General features: G+C 36.7%; 1 protein-coding gene across 1 annotated transcript in view; it reads right to left on the bottom strand.

Moving 5' to 3' along the window:
- Window positions 1-16,542: 16,542 nt before the first annotated feature.
- Window positions 16,543-18,408, bottom strand: part of LOC145979849 (clavesin-1-like) — an 89,144-nt gene continuing 87,278 nt past the window's right edge. The window contains exon 8 of the mRNA XM_083112885.1: window positions 16,543-16,644. Coding sequence (XP_082969011.1) covers window positions 16,616-16,644 — 29 coding nt within the window. The 3' untranslated portion in view covers window positions 16,543-16,615. The remainder of the gene's footprint in view (window positions 16,645-18,408) is intronic.

The raw sequence follows: 18,408 nt of genomic DNA, 5'->3' as shown, positions 1-18,408 counted from the left end.
CTTTGTCAGCGTGGCTACTTGAACACTTCCGTGCTCGTACAATAACAAAACTTGGGAAGGTGCTAGCAAAATAAATTACTAATAAACCTTGCATAAAGTACAATCAAACCCTAAAAATGGATTATAACTTAAAATTTGAAGCGTATTGAATATAATGGAAATTCTAGCCAAACGTATAATCGTAAAAAATATGATCCGTGAAAGATACAACAGGTTCGGAAACCTGAGAATTTGGCTTACTTTCTGCTTTTAAAGTGACATTAGGAACTTTCTCGACTTTTGCTGTTGACTGATTTACATATAAATATTTAACTTTTAAAATTGGCTGGACACAGGGTGAAATAATCGATTCACTTTCACTTTCGCGACTGTTTTGAACAAAACTTGGACCCTTGCTTACGGCAAACTCCTGAACTCTATCTTTAACAGATACAATACTCCTCGGCAAATTTAAAATGTCGTCTTTGGTGACTAAAATATTTCGGGATATATCCTGAACTCCTTTTTGTGTACTGGATTGAATAATAACAGATGGAGGAAGGGGTGGGGAATTGGCGGGTGACTCGTTTTCAATGGTACCATTTCAACCATTGAAGCAACATCGTCGTAAATCTGGTCAATGGATGGTGAATCATCATTAAATTTGCTTAACGGTAATTCGTTGGTACACTCATGGTCATAAGTAATAGATTTCTTGCGTTCACATTGACAGTAACAAATTATGAAAATTATAAAAATACTAATAATAAATGTTGTTAATAATAAAATTGTAATTATATTATAAGGATAGTCAAAGGACTTGTTCAACAGATAAATAAAATTAGAAGCTTTTACGTATGGAAGAAATCCGTTTAAAATAGCTAAAATCGCAATGATTTTCATGTTGCTTAGGCAATCAAAACAAACAGTTCTTCGAAACTAACACGTACTTTAAGCCTGCCTAGTCTAAATTAGTAGGTATTTCAACTTTACTTATTTCCGACTCTAGGCTCAATTTATCTGCGCCATTTATTTATTTGATATAATTTATTTATTCTCTAAATTTATTAGCACTGTTTAACTTATCTGATTATAAATTTTACTGCAAACTTATCTTATTTAATTTCAGGTGTTATCTTTATTTTTAAATACTTAAAATCAATCGAACCGTACTGAGGTACAAGGTAATGGAAAAATTGAGACTGATTTACTCCTGACTACCTGAAATAAAATAATAATTATCATTTATGCGATCTTTAAATGCATTAAAATACTAACATCACTAAAATTTGAAGAATCTTAAATTCTCTCAACTCATTCTAAAATATGCTTAGCATATTATTGTGGCAAAGTTAGAAACTAAAACCGTTGTGGTTTAATCTTTATCATTCTGCGATGGCAGAATGGATTTCCAGGATTTTGGTCATGATCCAATATCCGAAGGAAAATACTTGTTATTGGGGCGCAATAAAATCTTGACGTCGACGTCTACATATTCATATGATATACATATTCTCATAATTGGCGCTTAAAATAAACTTTGCTAATATAATCATATACCTTCTTCTAAAGAGTAACTATAAAATTCTAGTGATGTACTCGCTGAGCTAGTATTATTACATACTGCAAAAAACGTTTGTGCCTAAAGCACATTACTAAATAATAAGTCTGCTTTTAACCTTTAATATTATTAGTGCCATTTTATTATAAATTATTATTATGTCACGCGAGTGGATTTAAAATACTAGACCTGTTTCACTTTAATAAATGCCGTAACTTGGAGCAAAATTTTAATATTTATATTTTAAAATTTAAAACAAACTACATTTTAAAGTTTTTAACTTTCGAAGCTACAACGTGCTAAGGTAAAATATTCAACTGTCAAACAAAACAATGTTTCGGACAGGAAAAAAATATATATATAATAACAAAAAATCTCGTTAATATGTGAGAACGTAAACGCCGTGTGATGCTCTCCTAATCCTCTTCTAGTTATTCAAAAATAAGTTGGCTGTGCCTAACTTTGCTTAAAGCATATAAGTATATGTATATATGTGTACGGACTCATTCTCGTCACTGCTGCTTACCTGTGTACGGACATCTCTCGTCACTGCAGCCTATTTATACATCTATTACTTCTCAACTAGAACTTTTAATTAATCGGGCGTTTTATATCCTAAATCACGGTACGAACATTGTACAGCGTGTCGAGGAATATAATTGGCGTTTCGTCTCTTTACATATTAACACGAATTAAAATTTTCAGGCAATGTATCCGTAAGTTAAGGTAACGTAAGGCAAGTGACTATCTCGTATAAACTTGACTATCTCCTTAATCTAAGCTCCCTTCATGAGGTGCTAGGAGACTTCAGTCATTAAGAATATAAATGAGTGGTCCTCGGGGCCTTATTCGTTCCCAAAACTATATATGTGTAAAATGTAATATCCTCGTTGCAAAAGTCTTAGCAGTCATAGTTCAAGCATTCTAAATCCTTTACAAGTTACGGTCAGTTTTAAACCAAATTTAAATTAAACTTTTAAGGAATCTCAATTAATAATAATAACAAAACCAAAATATTGACTCAAACAAGCATACTCTGTGCCATGACTCGTTAAAATGCACCATAGTGCCACTGAGTCAGAGTCAATAAACTCTAATTTATTTTCCTCATTCATAATATAACTTTAAAATCCACTTTTAATCCACGTTGTTAATTAATTAAAATGTTAAGCATAAAAAATCGTTTACTGTTTACTGTAGCTTACTGCATCCTCATAACCAAGGTTGTGATAATTTTCGTATCCAAGATCATATAAAAAATTTTCCTACCTCTTATCTTCTAAAATCACTGTCAATGCAAGAAATCATCAAATCTAAATGCCTTTTCCTTATTCCATATTTAAAATTCTGGATGGTAAAAATTTCCCAGGTGGGAATTTGTCGTAACCATGGTACCGGATTCGTGAGTGAACCACAGAGCTACCAGGAGCAGATTGATAGGGAATCGTCCACGGACGTCCCTGGGCCGGCCACATTTTTGATGAAATGGGCCTCCCTAAAATGCGACATTGAACCATCCGCCACGCGGAATGCCGGACGCTCCTGATACCAAAGCGCCAGCCCGACGCGGGTAACCGCGACGGAGCTAGGGCGCAGGTTCCTACGCATTCTTACATTTCGCTAATTACCGACCCAGACTCGAGGTCGATAAATTTCATCGCATTCATCCTCATGTTAGACTAAACATCTATCATGGCATATAAATTCTTCTCCCCCCATGAATGTAAAAAAAACTTTAATCCCTATGTATTTTCAAAATCAATTGTGGCAAGGACATACCAAAAACTAAACAAATGAGCAAAATTTTGGGGTGGGGTTGAATTTAAAATTAATAGTTGATAACATTCTATTTTCTCATTGCATTTCCGAGGAAATGGATGAGAAGTCCAAATCTTCACCACGTAACGAAATTTGGGGTGGGGTTGAATTCTAACTGGTTAACAATTAACTGCAATTCCACTACGTAACGAGCTATTTTCTCATCGCATTTCCGAAAAAATCCATGAGAAGCCCCAGCAAATCCACCACGTAACGAACCTTAAAGTTCGTGGGATCTTATAAATACCTAAGCTGTTAACCAATTAATCAATGGGTGATGTAAATGAGTCATCATTCATCCTCTTGATGAGACCACTCGTCATTGGCATGATGAGTTAACGCTTGGCAATGCGAAAGGTACAAAATCACACTAAGGAACTAGACTACAGAAAATACAATGGTCACTCGTTGGGTTTTATGAACCGTTGAACCTGGATCATGGCTGGGTGTAGGATAATTACCTGTGTATCTGAAGTATTAAGCTGAATCAAATAAGCGAAGTAATCTGTAAGCTTCTCCAATTCGTCGACCAGAGCGTCGTTCCACTTCTGACCTACTGCCTTGCTGACCACCTTCTCTCTCTCAACTCAATCCCAAAAGTCAGTCCCCTCTCAGCTTGTCTCATCTCTATATTACTAGGCCATCGAGCTCTTCCTCTATGCCGAATCGTGTTACTTAATTGCTACCATGCAAACTGCTGACTCTATAACTAGAAGTATTACCTGTTTCCTGAATGCTCAGGAGGTTTGCATGGCACAACACAATGCATTGTAAACATGCCTCAGAGGTTGAGACAACTGAGAAAAACAAGTGAATGCCCTGGTCAACGTGAAGCGTTCAGAGAGACTTTAATAAAAATAAATGTACAATCTTAGGGATTGATACGACTTAGAAGAAATAACTCGCATTTTCACAAATACTAATATTCTCGTTTTTGACCATCACATCAAATTATTTCTTGAAGATAGCTGCTATACTAAAAGAATGCAATTCAAAATTAAAGTAAATGTAAAAGTTCAACTATATGTGCCGGACCCTGTGGGCGAGTGGTTAGCACATCGCGCTAAGACGCCAGGGGTTCCGGGTTCGAATCCCGGCTCGGGCATGGATGTTTGTGATTGTCAGTCCTGGAAAATCCTGAAATAGAAATTTGAGTGAAATTATATGAGTGAATGAAGTGTGAGGGGGGAAGCTTCAGCTTAGGGGATGTCCTTAAAAAAAAAAGTGGTTAGCACATCGGGCTGCGACGTCAAGGGTACCAGGTTCTAATCCCGCTTGGTTGTTTGACCATTCATCAATTTCATCATTTCATCACTTGTTGTCCCCATCTTCGCAAATTAGCCAAGAGGCTAAAACGCGAGTAAAATAAACTAAATCAATCATTCAACTGCATGTATACCCAACGATATTTACAATATTGCAGAGACAGAATACTCAAAAATTGTTGTTTCAACAAAAGGTAAGGGCGTGGTGTAGTAGCGGAGTTGTTAGCACATCGAGTTACAGCGCCAGGTGTCCCGGGTTCGAATCCCAGCCTGGACATGGATGTTGTCAGTGTATATTCATCAATTTCATGAGGCGGCCTCCGTGGTGGAGTGGTTAGCACATCGCGCTGTGATGCCAGGAGTCCCGGGTTTGAATCCCGGCTAGGACATGGATCTTTGTGACTGTCTGTCCTGAAAAGTCCTGAAATTAAGATTTAAATGAAATGATATGAGTGAATGAAGTGTGATGAAAAAAAAGTGGCTAGTGTTCTCGATTGGGCTACAAGCGGTCTAAGGTTATATCCTCTTTACGAGGTGTTCTCTTTTTTCAATTCTCATTTTATTAAACAAGAGCATGGTGACATTATTTGTAATAGCAGCGTAAAGTGACTACATTGCTCTGCATCTGTAATTTATATAAAAAAATAAAAAATACATGAATTGACTGATGTTCACAGGGATATTTTCATGTATACGATCATGAATTATTATACTCTAACGATAATTGTGTACTCCTTCAAAGACATTGACAAATATTAATGAAATAACTCTTTATATTTGTGGCTATTCAGGACATACTAATTTAACCACTTTTCCCACTCGACTCCAATGCAAGGATACCTTAGCAAAATATCGAATGAAAAGTTCTCAACATGTGCAATTCTCCGTTAAATATTTTCACCGACTGGTCATACCTTAGTTTGTTTTGTTACAAACAAGTATTCTATGCACATTACCTGTAGGAGGAGAGTTGCATCTACATTTCACATTTGGTCAGCTCCTTCTATCTTATTTCAGGAAAGCTTACTCGTAGGGTAGTGGTTATCGTTAAGGATTGTCAACCTGATGGTCGTAGGTTCAAACCCCTCCGCTTTGGAATTGAGAAGGGGAAATATTTAATTACAAAATCTCCATTTCAACGAACGGAGAAGCCGAGAAGAATTCGATAATTCTTATGAACATTAAAATTACATTCATGTTCTTAGTGGTATTATCGCAGGTAAAATCAAAGATCTTACGTGAAACATTTCATCTTGCTCGGAACTCAGCCAAAAGGCATGTGGCACCGATCTAATACATTCTCCAATAAATTTCAAAATGTTATTGAGTGTTTCATGTTGATAATTTGATCAATGCATCAATTCTTGACGCCGAGACGATATTTTCTCCAACTTCGTCTTCTCTTCATTCGTCTCCATTCTCTTCTATTTTCTCTTCTCCTTCTTCTTCTTCTATCCCCTCCTTCTCCTCTGCTTTTATCTCATATCATCTTCTCTACTTTTCTTGCATCTTGTCCCCATCCCACTCTTCTCCACTCCTCTTATCTCCTTTCTCGCTTTAGATCAATAATTATTGATATTGCATAATACACGAAACACTCCGTGTTGATGTGGTTAGCACAGCTCGCTACGGTGCCAGGTGTCTCGGGTTCAAATCCTGTCCTGCATATTGGTGTCATTTGTTATTTCATCATATCATCCTCATCTTCGCGATTAGTCAAAGGTGGCAGAAAAGCGAATTAAAATAAACCAAATCAATCAATCAATCATGGAGATATTTTAGAATGAGTAATCCTGAATTTCAGTCTGCCCATTATTTGTCTTGGTCAGTTTATAAACACTGTCAATGCTTCTTACCACATCGCAAGTATCATTAATGTTTTGGATTTTGCACAGGCAAGACTCCCAAGTTGTTGTTTTCAAGTAGTCTCTCTTACCGAGGAACGATAGTGGCTACCCTGCTTCACGCCCCTGGCAGTTATGTCAGAGCAAGCGTTTTTTGCGTTGGGTTGCATACGTACAGGATAGATTTCAAGCGCTTATAGCGCAGAAATTAAGCGCTTTCGAGGTAAACTTTATAGGGAAATGTTACTTGTTTTTATGATATCTAACAGCACCCAAGCGTTGTTGAAAGAGTTTTGCGACACCCTGTATTTGAAATAATACAAGAAGGACCATGCGGAAATTGTCCCTCTCCCCCTTAAAATCCTCCAGGTTCAGCGAATTGTCGCTAAAGTTTGCAACTATGTAGCACAGACCTTTTCGAGTCCCCCTAGACATGCCTTGTATATGCTGCACTCTGGTGCCGAATGTAAGAAGTATTGCCGCTTGCATCAGGGTTCGCACAGGGAAGTGAACATTTTCGGTGTATAGTTGTCAAGAGCCCCTTAGCTGTCAGCTCTATGAAACACGCACAGCAATTGTGTTCAACGCCCTCCGTGGAACACAGTGAGAGTCTTTGTTAACAACTACCAAAAAAAGTTATCAGACGTGAAAGAAGTCGTGTCAGAGTAAATTGTGTGCATACACACGTACATCAAACATTTTCGAATACATATACGTATGTGTGTGTGTATACATTTAATATGTACGTAATTTAAGACATACACATGAGTGTTCACGTGCTAATGCGAACATTATCCAGCGACGCTCCTGATATTTTATCATGGTAACTTTACTGCTAACTAAATACACCAGCTGATCTGTTAGCATATCATTCAGAAATGCTCCAAATTTACAATTAGTAGCTGCATGTTTAAGAGAAACTATATATTTGATGCAGATTTACCTAACCCTTGCTTCAGAAGATGAAAACGGTATCTTTCTGCTACTGCATTATGCTTAGGTCATCATATTTTTCACTAGCAACAGAATCTGGAGTAACTATATACCTCAAAACATCACAAATTTGCTCCAAAGAGTGCAATGAAATTACGAATTTGCTTTTCCATTTGAATACTATTGGCGACACAAATCTGTTAAAACCGTTCAAAACACGAAGCAATATTACCTTTATCCACATCGAATGGTTCCAGAATCTGTCCTTGAATCCCACCCCCGTCGCCAAATTGCTGCATCAAATTAATATAAAATAGCAATTTAATCCATAACTCAAAATATTACAACATGGCTAACTCCATGCCTGACAATCGAACAAAATGCAATTGAATATCTACGTACATACAAAGATATAAAACATCGTAGTTGTTTCACAATCTATCTACTGCAGAGCGAGAATACTCTAAAACACAAATCTAGTTCAAAGTTGCAGACCTCAAAGCCTACTCCAGCTTCTACAATACACTAGCGATAAGCAGCACGTTGCTTAACCAAGTATACAAGATTGATGACGACACTTACACATAAGACAATATTTCAAGTTAATATATTCGACTGCGAAAATGGAAAAGTTATAAGGAGCTAGGTGGCCCAGTTGTCTAGAGGTTAGAGGTTCGATTCTCTTGTACAATTAGATATAATCTCCTTTCTTTCTTTGGGGATGTAGTATAATTAATGTATTGTAGACATTTACAAGAGACGAACTATGAAAAATATTGTAACGCACCCGGCGTTCAGCCTAGGTTAAAATTGGTTTTATTCGGTAGGACCGCGTAAACAATCGATAACATTATAAACTGAATGTTATGGTACTGAGTATTCCATAATTAGTCTACAGGCCAGCCAAGAATTCGGTATAATTTGGGGTACTAGTTTTCCTTTAGGCAAAAGAGATAGTATAATGAAACATGATTACCATCTCAAAGTGGTAGCTAATAGAAATGGCGCCAATCGAAGATGACGGATGTTCATTTAGAGAAAAAATCCGATTTCAATGTCGTTCATATTTTAAAAAAAAAAATAAAAGCTTGAAATGTGACTTATGTTTACTGCTATCTTACATTTTTCGATATGAGCAACCGTTAATTAGTAAATTACAGATTAGTAAAGAAACGAAGCAATATATGCATTTCAACTTGGAAATAGCACTATAGTAATAAGTTACATTATTTTTCAAATTGGAGAACTATATATTTGAATAAGAGACAAATGCTTTGTTATAGGAACTATTAACCACATCCGTGGATCAGTGGTTAGAACAGCAATCTACGACGCCACGGGCACAAGGTTCGAACCACGACCTGGACATGGGTGTTCCACTGTGAAGGTCCTTCTACAATGTCATCATATCATAACTCATCTTCATCTTTGTGATGAGGCAAAAGTGGCAGAGAAGCGGCGTTATATAATAATATAATAAACGTCAAATCAAATCATCAGAGCTATCCTACGCCGTCTTTACCTGGTAGTTTCAGAGCCGATCAGCCACATGTACCTCTGTCTGATAAGACAACTTATCGCTGTCAAAGAACGAAAGAGGGCCTCCCCGATGGCGTAGTGGTAGCGTCGTCGCCTTGTAGTAAAAGGGTCACGGATTCGATACCCGGTGGAGCCACATAGTGGTTCTGATCATACTTTAAACTGTAGGTCCATTCCTGATTAGCTTTACTGTACATACAGTGAACTTATAACACCAAATCAACCAACCAACCATAAAACGAAATATCAAAATGTTACTTAAATGGAGCAACGTTATCTTACGTCTGTCTCGTTTTCATTATGGTAACATGTTCTCATTATTCTAACAGGTGTCTGCGCTACTATAATTCTCATTTGCATTATTTACATAAGAATTATATTAGTCCAACATGAGATTAATTGACTTAGATAATAATATTAAATATTTCGTTATACACAGCTCAGGGTCACTTGAATATCATCCATGTAATCAGTGAACATTGCTCTGAAATTAGACAGTTGCGTAAATGTTGAAGGTCGCTGTTACTTCATCTGCATGTACAAGCACGCGGAACAGAACACGGAGAAGTGTTACGGAATACGTTAGGCTCCAAATTAGCTATAAAAACTTTGAAACGAGGCTCAAAATGGACCGGATTAAATGGACCATGCCCCTCTCGAATTATGAAATATTTAAATATTAACGCACATATAACTACGAAATTAACATCCACGATTTTCAAATTTGTTAAAAACTTCATTTTAATGCGTGCATAAAGTAATGTGTGTTCCTTCATCAATTTCAACAATAGTCGCTCATCAAAATTGTCGCGATTAGACAAACTTGGCAGAAAAGAAACGCAATGTAACCTAATTCAATTAACGTCGTAGCATTTCTGTTCTGCTCTTCGTTAAACATAAAACCTGACACTTAATAAAAACATTCAACTACATGCTTCTCACCCTCTCTCTCTACACACACACACACACGAGCAAGCTGGCGAATGTAGGTCATTTTTGGATGTGGCACCTCCCTCAAAAAATCCTGGATACGGGACTGTGATAGTGACTATGTTGCCTTCATCTTTTTTGTGACTTGTTGTTTTAGCTTTCACTTTTCTATTTTTGTAATTTATTTTTTTCCTATCTTGTGGATTCGGTTACTGTGATATGTAAAACAGCAGTATGTAAATATATTTCACTTGTATCAATTAATTTTTAATAAGGAATGTTAAGACAGACGATTGAGGATAAGTACCACAAACTCAGAATGTAAAATCGTAACGAGTGAATAAAAAGTGAACAAAGAAAACACATTGGTATATCCAGTAGTTTGGATAAGTTGTTCATCACTTTCATCAGTCTGGCCTCCCCGGTGGCGCAGTGGTAGCGTCGTCGCCTTGTAATTAAGGGGTCCCGGGTTCGATGCACGGTGGAGGCACATTGTAAATCATAAGTCCAGTCCCGATTATCCTTACAGTGCATAAAGTGCACTTAAACACCAAACCAAACCTTCATCAGTCTTAGGCTTGGTCAAAGGTCGATGCCCCGATCCTTACAATATTTTACTCGTAAATAGCTTTCTGGAATATGTAACCATACACGTTTATTAATATGTACTCTTGAAATTTAATATTATTAAATAAACTAGGGCATAATTATAGATAATATTTGTTCGATAATGTCTAGACTTGTTGACAACAACGGCTGAATCTAATTGAATGCTTTAGTTTCCTCTGGCTAATTTGGTAAGTGCTGATTGTCATTGACATGTTCCATTTCGGACACAAAAACTTCCAATTAATCAGAATATTCCCAAATGAAATTTGCTGCGCAAACTAAATTCACTGTGGTACCTGCCTGTAAACATTAAAATTTGGAGAAGGGAAATTTGGGCCCTCCAACAAACCCCCCTCCCCCTTCCCGGTTGAATATTTTTATCTCTCAACGCCATAGTCGCGAAAGCATTTCGTGTTATCATAATAGAACCCGAATAAGATGTCATGTTTGTTGTACGTACGTGGGTGCCAGTTCGGACTGTAACTCGCTTCAGTCTTCCGGCACTAACTCAAGAAATACCCAGCCGTTAAAATTCACATTTGGAGGCTGCACTGGAGACAGTTTCCTCTCAGTGGCATTGATTCCTGACTAGCACTGGCGAGAAGGAATTTCAGCTTATCGCTGGTGAATCCCGAACGAGAGGTCATCTTTCCAGTGGTTTCCTGCTTGTACTGCAAGTAACAAACTTCAGGAGAACCTCTCCGGTGTAATTGACACCCGAGATCTTGGTGAGGAACGCTGGTATGGATCACGGGGAAAAAAAATACTGTATTATAAATAAAAAGGGCACAATAAGGTGTTAAAAGGGGAAACTATGTACAGGGTTGTCCAAAAGTATGGAGTCAGCAGACAAAAGTTGAATGACATACTGTTCCGCAAAACTAACATTGCACGTTTGTAATAGGACTTTGGGGAAAATGTTATGGGGAACATGACGATATTGCCGTCATCTTGAAAACTTTAAATGGAAAGGAGTTATGTAATACATCAAATCAGGCCAGAATATCACGAGAAATGCTGGTGAAAATGTATGCGTCTTATTTTGAACGAGTAAAAAGTTTTGAATGAATTGTCTTGTACTAATATGCTTCTTTTCAAGGTGTCAGAGAAAATAACAAACTGCCTCCAAAGCCTCAGTAACGCATCACAATCACACTGACGTCTAGGCATTGAAGTTTGCATACCATTGCACGCGATTGTTATGAGGGATATTCCCGAAGGGATGAATATTGTCAATGAATGTTTCGATCATTTACAGTGTGAATCTTTATGTTCATAAGCAAGTTAATAAACAGATCATTCTTTTATTTTTAACTGATAACCAATATTGGACAGTACACAGCCGAATGGTTAGTCTTGGCAAGTTAATGGTGTTGTGTGGTGTGAGGAACGCCATTGGTTAGTCCATTTGTCATCGACAGGACCTTAAATGCTGAGTGCTACTTGGATTTGTTGAATGAACAGGTTTTCTCAACTAATCTTACGGACTGAGATACTTTTTGCAGAGGTTTTGTTTCAACATGATGGAGCGCCACAATGATATGGGAAAGTGTTCATCAGGAAGCAACTCTTACACAAAATCAAATCAAATCCCTCTTCTTGTAGAATCATTGGAAGTGAACCTTGTGTGTTTTAATTGGAATAAATATTGTGTTGTAACTCTTCCTGTTTTTATCAGACTGAGAGACTGTGGCATATTCCAGATATATTTGTACAGTACCTGAAAAACCTAAAGCACCAAGAAGTTTGAACTGATTGAAAGACGAATTTCAATGGTTTGATGATAATATAAACACTTTTGTTGTTGTAGTTTTGTCAGAGGTATTTATTTTGTATCCGTGTTGCTTCCTGATGAATGTTAAATTTTGACTGACTTATATTACATTTTTTACAATCGTCTACGTCTCTCCAGTACAAGTGGGACAGTAAGCCTAATATTTTCAGGAAGATGAAGAAACAGATGGGTCTTCCACTGAAAAGTCATATAGAGTGTGGTAGCTTTCGGCATCATGAAGCTTAATCAAGTCAAGGCCTATTTACTTCTTTAATTAAGCACACTGTTTATCAATTTTAAAGCTCATCGTCGATATACCGTATATCTCTGAATGTAAGACGACTCCGAATCCAAGGCGACCCCCCATTTTTCAACAAGGAATTACAGATAAAATATTTTCAAAACTTAAAAATGGATACCTTATTACAAGTAACTGACGGAGACAATAAAATTACCGGTATACAAAAAATAAAATCAGATACAGACATCCCTTAGTCAGATCCAGATCCCACTTAGTCCTCCTCCTTGGAATGGTCCTCAGAATCTGCAGTGTCACTGCCTCTGTCATTATGATCCTGCTTTTCTTCCCATAGTAGATCGTCCACATTATATACAGTGAAAGCAAGACAACCCCATATTTCTGGGCTCGAAATTGAGGCAAAAAAAACCTAGTCTTGGAATCAGAAATATTCGGTACTTTGGTAGTTTTACTGCTATGGGATTTTTTTTAAATTTCTATAGTGGTTATTAAGACTGTCACAAATGGAACGTTGGTACACCAAGATTCGTTGATTTATTTGGTTGATTTAATTCGCTTCTCTACCACTTTAGGGTAATAGCGAAGGTATGTATTTGTTATGATGTCATGAAATTGATGAAGGGGCACTAAGAAATAAAACCCATTGAACGACCAGGACGGGATTCGAATCCGGGACTCCTACGGCACATGAAGAATCTATAACGTTTGTCATTCTCGGAAAGTACCTGGAAAGAACAGTGGTGAGAAACGAAAGAACCAATTTTACCAAGTGGTGTATTCGTCAGGGAAAATGAGCAGATATTATCTCGACATTTCAAGAAATTGCATCAGAATTTAGTTTAACGCGAGATGGCATTCTAATCATGTTTATAACTTTGCTGAGGAACTTAGCCTGAAACGTACATTAAGGGAAGAGGCATAAAACACTGAATGCGACTTTATCTAGGCAGTCATTCAAACCTTTCAATTCTTAAATATTATTTGAAATTAGGTTTCAAAACTGGGGGCAAGGTCAGTTTGCTTTTCCTTGTTAGAAAATATTTAACATAGGTGGGGGCAAGAGTTTCAGAAAGAGGATGCCAACTACCCCCACGCCCTCCTCCCTTAACGCCGTCACTTGTTTCACGGCCTAAGGATATCAATCGCAAGGAACGAAAGGATTACTTAATTTACTGATAAAATTTCTGAAGCAGAATAACTTGCTCAATAGAATATCGGTCATTTATGATATAGACGAAACTAGTCTACAGTTGAATAATCGTCCGTAGATGCTGATGTCTGTGAGGATGTTGAAAGCTTTCGCAATAGTCACATCTTCGGAGATAGGTGAAACTAGTATTACAGTTGAGGCAATTTAAAATGCTTATGGAAATGTTCATGCTTCCTGATTCCACCATCAAAGAGAGAAAGAATCCAAAATTCCTGTAATTATGAGTTTGTGGATATAACTAAGGAATGTGTTTGTTATGGTCAAAACTATTACAACCCAAAAAGGGAGTACGTTGTCAACAGTGACTGAATGAAATTTGCACTACTTTCATTGAAATTTAATTGCGTTGCGGAAAAGTTACAACAAAGATAAAATAAAGTGCTGTTTGTGTTTATTGAAATGCTTGTCTTCAAAATTCTCTCGAAATGGTTAATTGTTGTTTTGAAGGCAGGTACTTGCTTATAACTGCGAGACGTTATTTTACAGAAGTTCACTTTGTAAATGTTTATGTACGTATAATGAATTCAATAAAATGCTCTGTCCGTATTAGAAGCCCACACTTTCGCGAAACTTGTTAACTTCAGAAAAAGCATCTCCAATGTATGATGATATGGCAAGGGGATGACAAATATATTAAAAAAAAAACAACTTTTTCTCTCCCGAAAGATTTTTTTTTCTATCTGAAATAACAAAGCATTCCACAGTATAGATTTAACTTGAAGGACCTCACATACTACACACATGGAAAATGAAAGAAAAAAACTCCTTAAATTAAATAGTTTTATTGTGATCTGCAAAACTCCATACATGTAAGAATGTTTCATACAAAACCTGTCAATTGCTCAGATAGTGACAAGAGCACTTTGCAATAACCTAACTCATCTTCAACATGTAATAAAAATAAGAAACGTATAGCCGAAACTCAAGCATTTACGTTATTTGGTTCAAGTTAATTGTAGACCTGAAGAAAATTTGAAATAATGTGATAGTTTGGTGGAGTCAAACTAAACGTAATGTGCCAATAAAGTAATCGAAAAGAAACCAACAAATAAAATTGGGTTTACTAGGAACTGAACTAAAGAATTATTGCTTAATAAGCAACAGCCTTGACCACTACACAAGCAATATATTCTCCCTTTGAAATAAATTACTCCTCTCTGAATTGATCATATCTTGGTGTCCCTCTCTGTGATTAGTCACTAAACATATTGCAACATAATTCAACATAAAACAAACGGAAACATCAGAAGAAAAAAGAACATTTGTCAAATATCTTCAAACTAAATTGTTTGGATAATTCGTGTTTAGATCAACTAGCTCGTACTAATATTTCAAATTACCACCTACCAGTGAGCCTGTATTCTCATTCTCCTCCACCAATCTGTTTGCACTTTGATCCTACGTGGACAAAATCAGCCCTTGTGGCTCATCAGCAAGCCTTGCTAGCGTTGCATTATTAGATATGGTGTGTCTAGTAATGCAAACAGGATACAATTCTCCCTCACAAAGACGAGTGCATATTATTCATATGTGTGATTCTCTCTCTCGTATCAGGCAAATAACAGGTTTCTCCATGACATCACACCAGACTCTCAAGCCACCTTACTGAAAATTATAATTGAAACGACCATTCATCTTCTAGGATGTATAACCCATCATATTACAAACTGCAGTATGAATGGTGAAACATTCTCAATTTTTCGTCTATCAATATGCAATCTTTGTTGGCGTTTAAACTTAAGAATCTTTTTAACGAAATGCCACTACGTGACACAAATTGGAATGCATCAAATCCCTATGAAATTTGCATCCTGTCACCCGCTCTCACAAACAAACATGGGTGTCCGGAGGAGGGCAAAGGAGGCCACGCCCCCTGGAGAATGGATATTACAATAAAATTATATATTATACACACATATCTCTTTGTAGCTACTGTAATTTTGTTCATTATATAGGGTTATGTTGCAGGAATCTGATAACTTCAATATGAACAAGTGTAAATTTTAAGGGATAACACTAGTATGGGGGGAAATATGTCTAGTTTGCCCTCTTCCCCTACCGAAACTTGCCCCTCCCTAGAAAAAATTATCCGGGCGCGCATACAGACAAAACAGAAAAATATATCGTCTTTGCTCTTTATGTACTGTAAATACGTATATACCTGTTTTATTTTCTTCTTTTCAGAACGTGGAAAACACATTCATCTGAAATTGGTGAGCGAAATATATATTTTTTTATACTTAGCAAATGCAGTTCATTATTACAAGACTGCTCTTTGTTTGCAACCACTGTTTTGTCCACGTATCCTTGAATTACCCCAAGCGAGCGTGCACACAACAATAACTATCTGAAATTACAAACCTCACAATTTGTGTTACATCTCCCATCTGGTTGATCGCGTTCTGTAATACGTACACTTCATATTAAATTATATGTGATTGATGGAGCACCAAAATGTTCCTGAAACAATGAAGAATGAATTAATTTAATTACAATTATCATATCGGAAACAAATCGAATTTGATTCAAAAGAAAATGATTAATCAAATTCACTGAACTTTAATTTACCGTCTTATATTGTAAATTAGGGAACTGAAACCTTCCTACTAGATTAACCCACCTCAAAACTCACACACCTCTCGTCGGTTTGAGTGCCCATGTTTCCATTTGTGGTTCAAGGGTTTCTCTTTCAGGTAACGTGTCGTTTTTATTAAAAATTTGTTGCTGTCCATACACTATTTCAAAAATATTACATGACCAATAAACAATATTTTATTTGGGAACAGGTAACGGAAATTTCAAGAGATAATAATTCGATAAATTATTTTTACCAAATATATTTAATTACCAAATAATTTTACAATAAATACCTAGAAACATGCTTTGGGAACCTTCTATTTCTCATATCCGTAGCTGTGAAGCTCTGAAAAATATAAGCGAAAATGTCCATTAAAAGTTGGAGATTTTCTAAGGTGAAAATAAATTGCAGAATATATAGACACAAGAAACACTCATTAATAATATTTTTGAAATATTCGAAAGTATATATTTATATCGACCTTCTATCGTCTACATACTATTTGAAAATATTTTATCTATTAAACCAGTACCATGAGTGAGAAAGTAGGAAATTTTACAATTGACAGAAGAAATAAATCCACCAAATCAAGATTCAGCCACTATTGTAGGAACAATATGGGAAATATAGGATATCTTACATTACATGTATTTGATGTAATGTTCTATAAACTAGATAGGACCTACAGTTTCATTATTCACCATGGAAATGAAATTCTAATATTGTATATTATGCATTGAATTACATAGATACAGATCATCATTAAAATAGTTTTTTAACTTTTTCATGTTTAATGTATTCGAAGTAACGGGTGAAGTCTGACGAATCTTTGAGAAAAGCAAATTTATCCTAAAGTGTTGCTGTAATTCTGAAAACGTAGTAAGTGCAATTACAGTTGAGAATAGAATTTCAAATAGATAGATCTGCGAGACTTGCCGTCACTACTATGTTTCTTTCTACTGTTTCGGCGGTCGGTCCTCGTTCTGGCAAGGGAAGTGGAGAGCTGTGATTACACCGGAGACCAACCAGGCAACAGCAGTGGCGCCGAGAGTTACGACGCGTCAGGAATAAATATTACGTGAACCTTGTTCTATAGGCTGCTGGGTTTCTTATCGTGCTGGATTGTTCGCTTCCCCGCTCTCTACATTTCAAAATTTTCACTTCATGTTTTATCTTAATATTTTTCTTAAAACAAGTATACGGACCTGGAGACAAAAATACGGTCCGTTTGACCTGTGTGTACGATATTATCGTTTACAAAAGTTTTCAACGCTGCAGAAAGAAGCAGTGAAAGCGAAGTCCGTTACACAATCCCGTTTCTCCCACTGTTCGTTGGTGAAGTCGTCTCGCATCACTACTGGCAAGGAGACATGTTCTCGTTCGCCTGGTTTACAGTTCGCTGGTACAGGGTTTAGTTAGAAAGTAACCACTAGACCTACATAAAACGAGTTACATCAACATTTTCTTTATTCAATTCTTTGTTTATCAATGGCAACTATTTTTTTCACTATGACATCGAATTTTTATCGTTGTGAGAACAACAAAAAACGCTGATTTTATGGTGTTTTAATGTTTACGTCTGGCTTCATACTTAGAATGTATGGGTACACTTTTGAATAACTCTGAGGTGTAGTATGTAGTGCGGGAGAACGTTTCAAAATCTACATGAATTGAATGTAATACAGTAGAGAGAAGCAGTGGCATCGATTGGGTTCCAAAAGTGGGGGGCAAGATGCGAAAACTAGGGGGCGAGGCCTTGGTAGATAGGTTTAGCATAATGCAGGGGAAAAGTGGCAAAAAGTGGATGGAAACTGCCCCCTCGGCTGCCATTCGCCGCCATTGGAGAGAAAACATCAATGGAAGCAAGCAAGTGAAGTAAAACGAAAAGCCAACTAAACTCCAAAAAAAATTCAAAGTTCATTATAAAATGTCCCTTTTACCTAACATTTGACCTGTACTTCCTTTCTCCAAGGGAAATTTCCCTTTATGTGACGAAATTTATGTCAAGGGCAGCACAGAAAGCAAGAAGAATAAAAGAGTTTCCCGCCACCAACTGTTTTCAGCAGTCACACTGACCGCGCAGGCTACGTTTTGAAAGAGTCACTCGCT

The sequence above is a fragment of the Lepisma saccharinum genome, chromosome 26 (genome assembly GCF_977018435.1).
Source record: "Lepisma saccharinum chromosome 26, izLepSacc3.1, whole genome shotgun sequence".
Classification (NCBI taxonomy): Eukaryota; Metazoa; Arthropoda; class Insecta; order Zygentoma; family Lepismatidae; genus Lepisma; species Lepisma saccharinum.
This window is presented reverse-complemented; position numbering and strand designations above follow the sequence as displayed.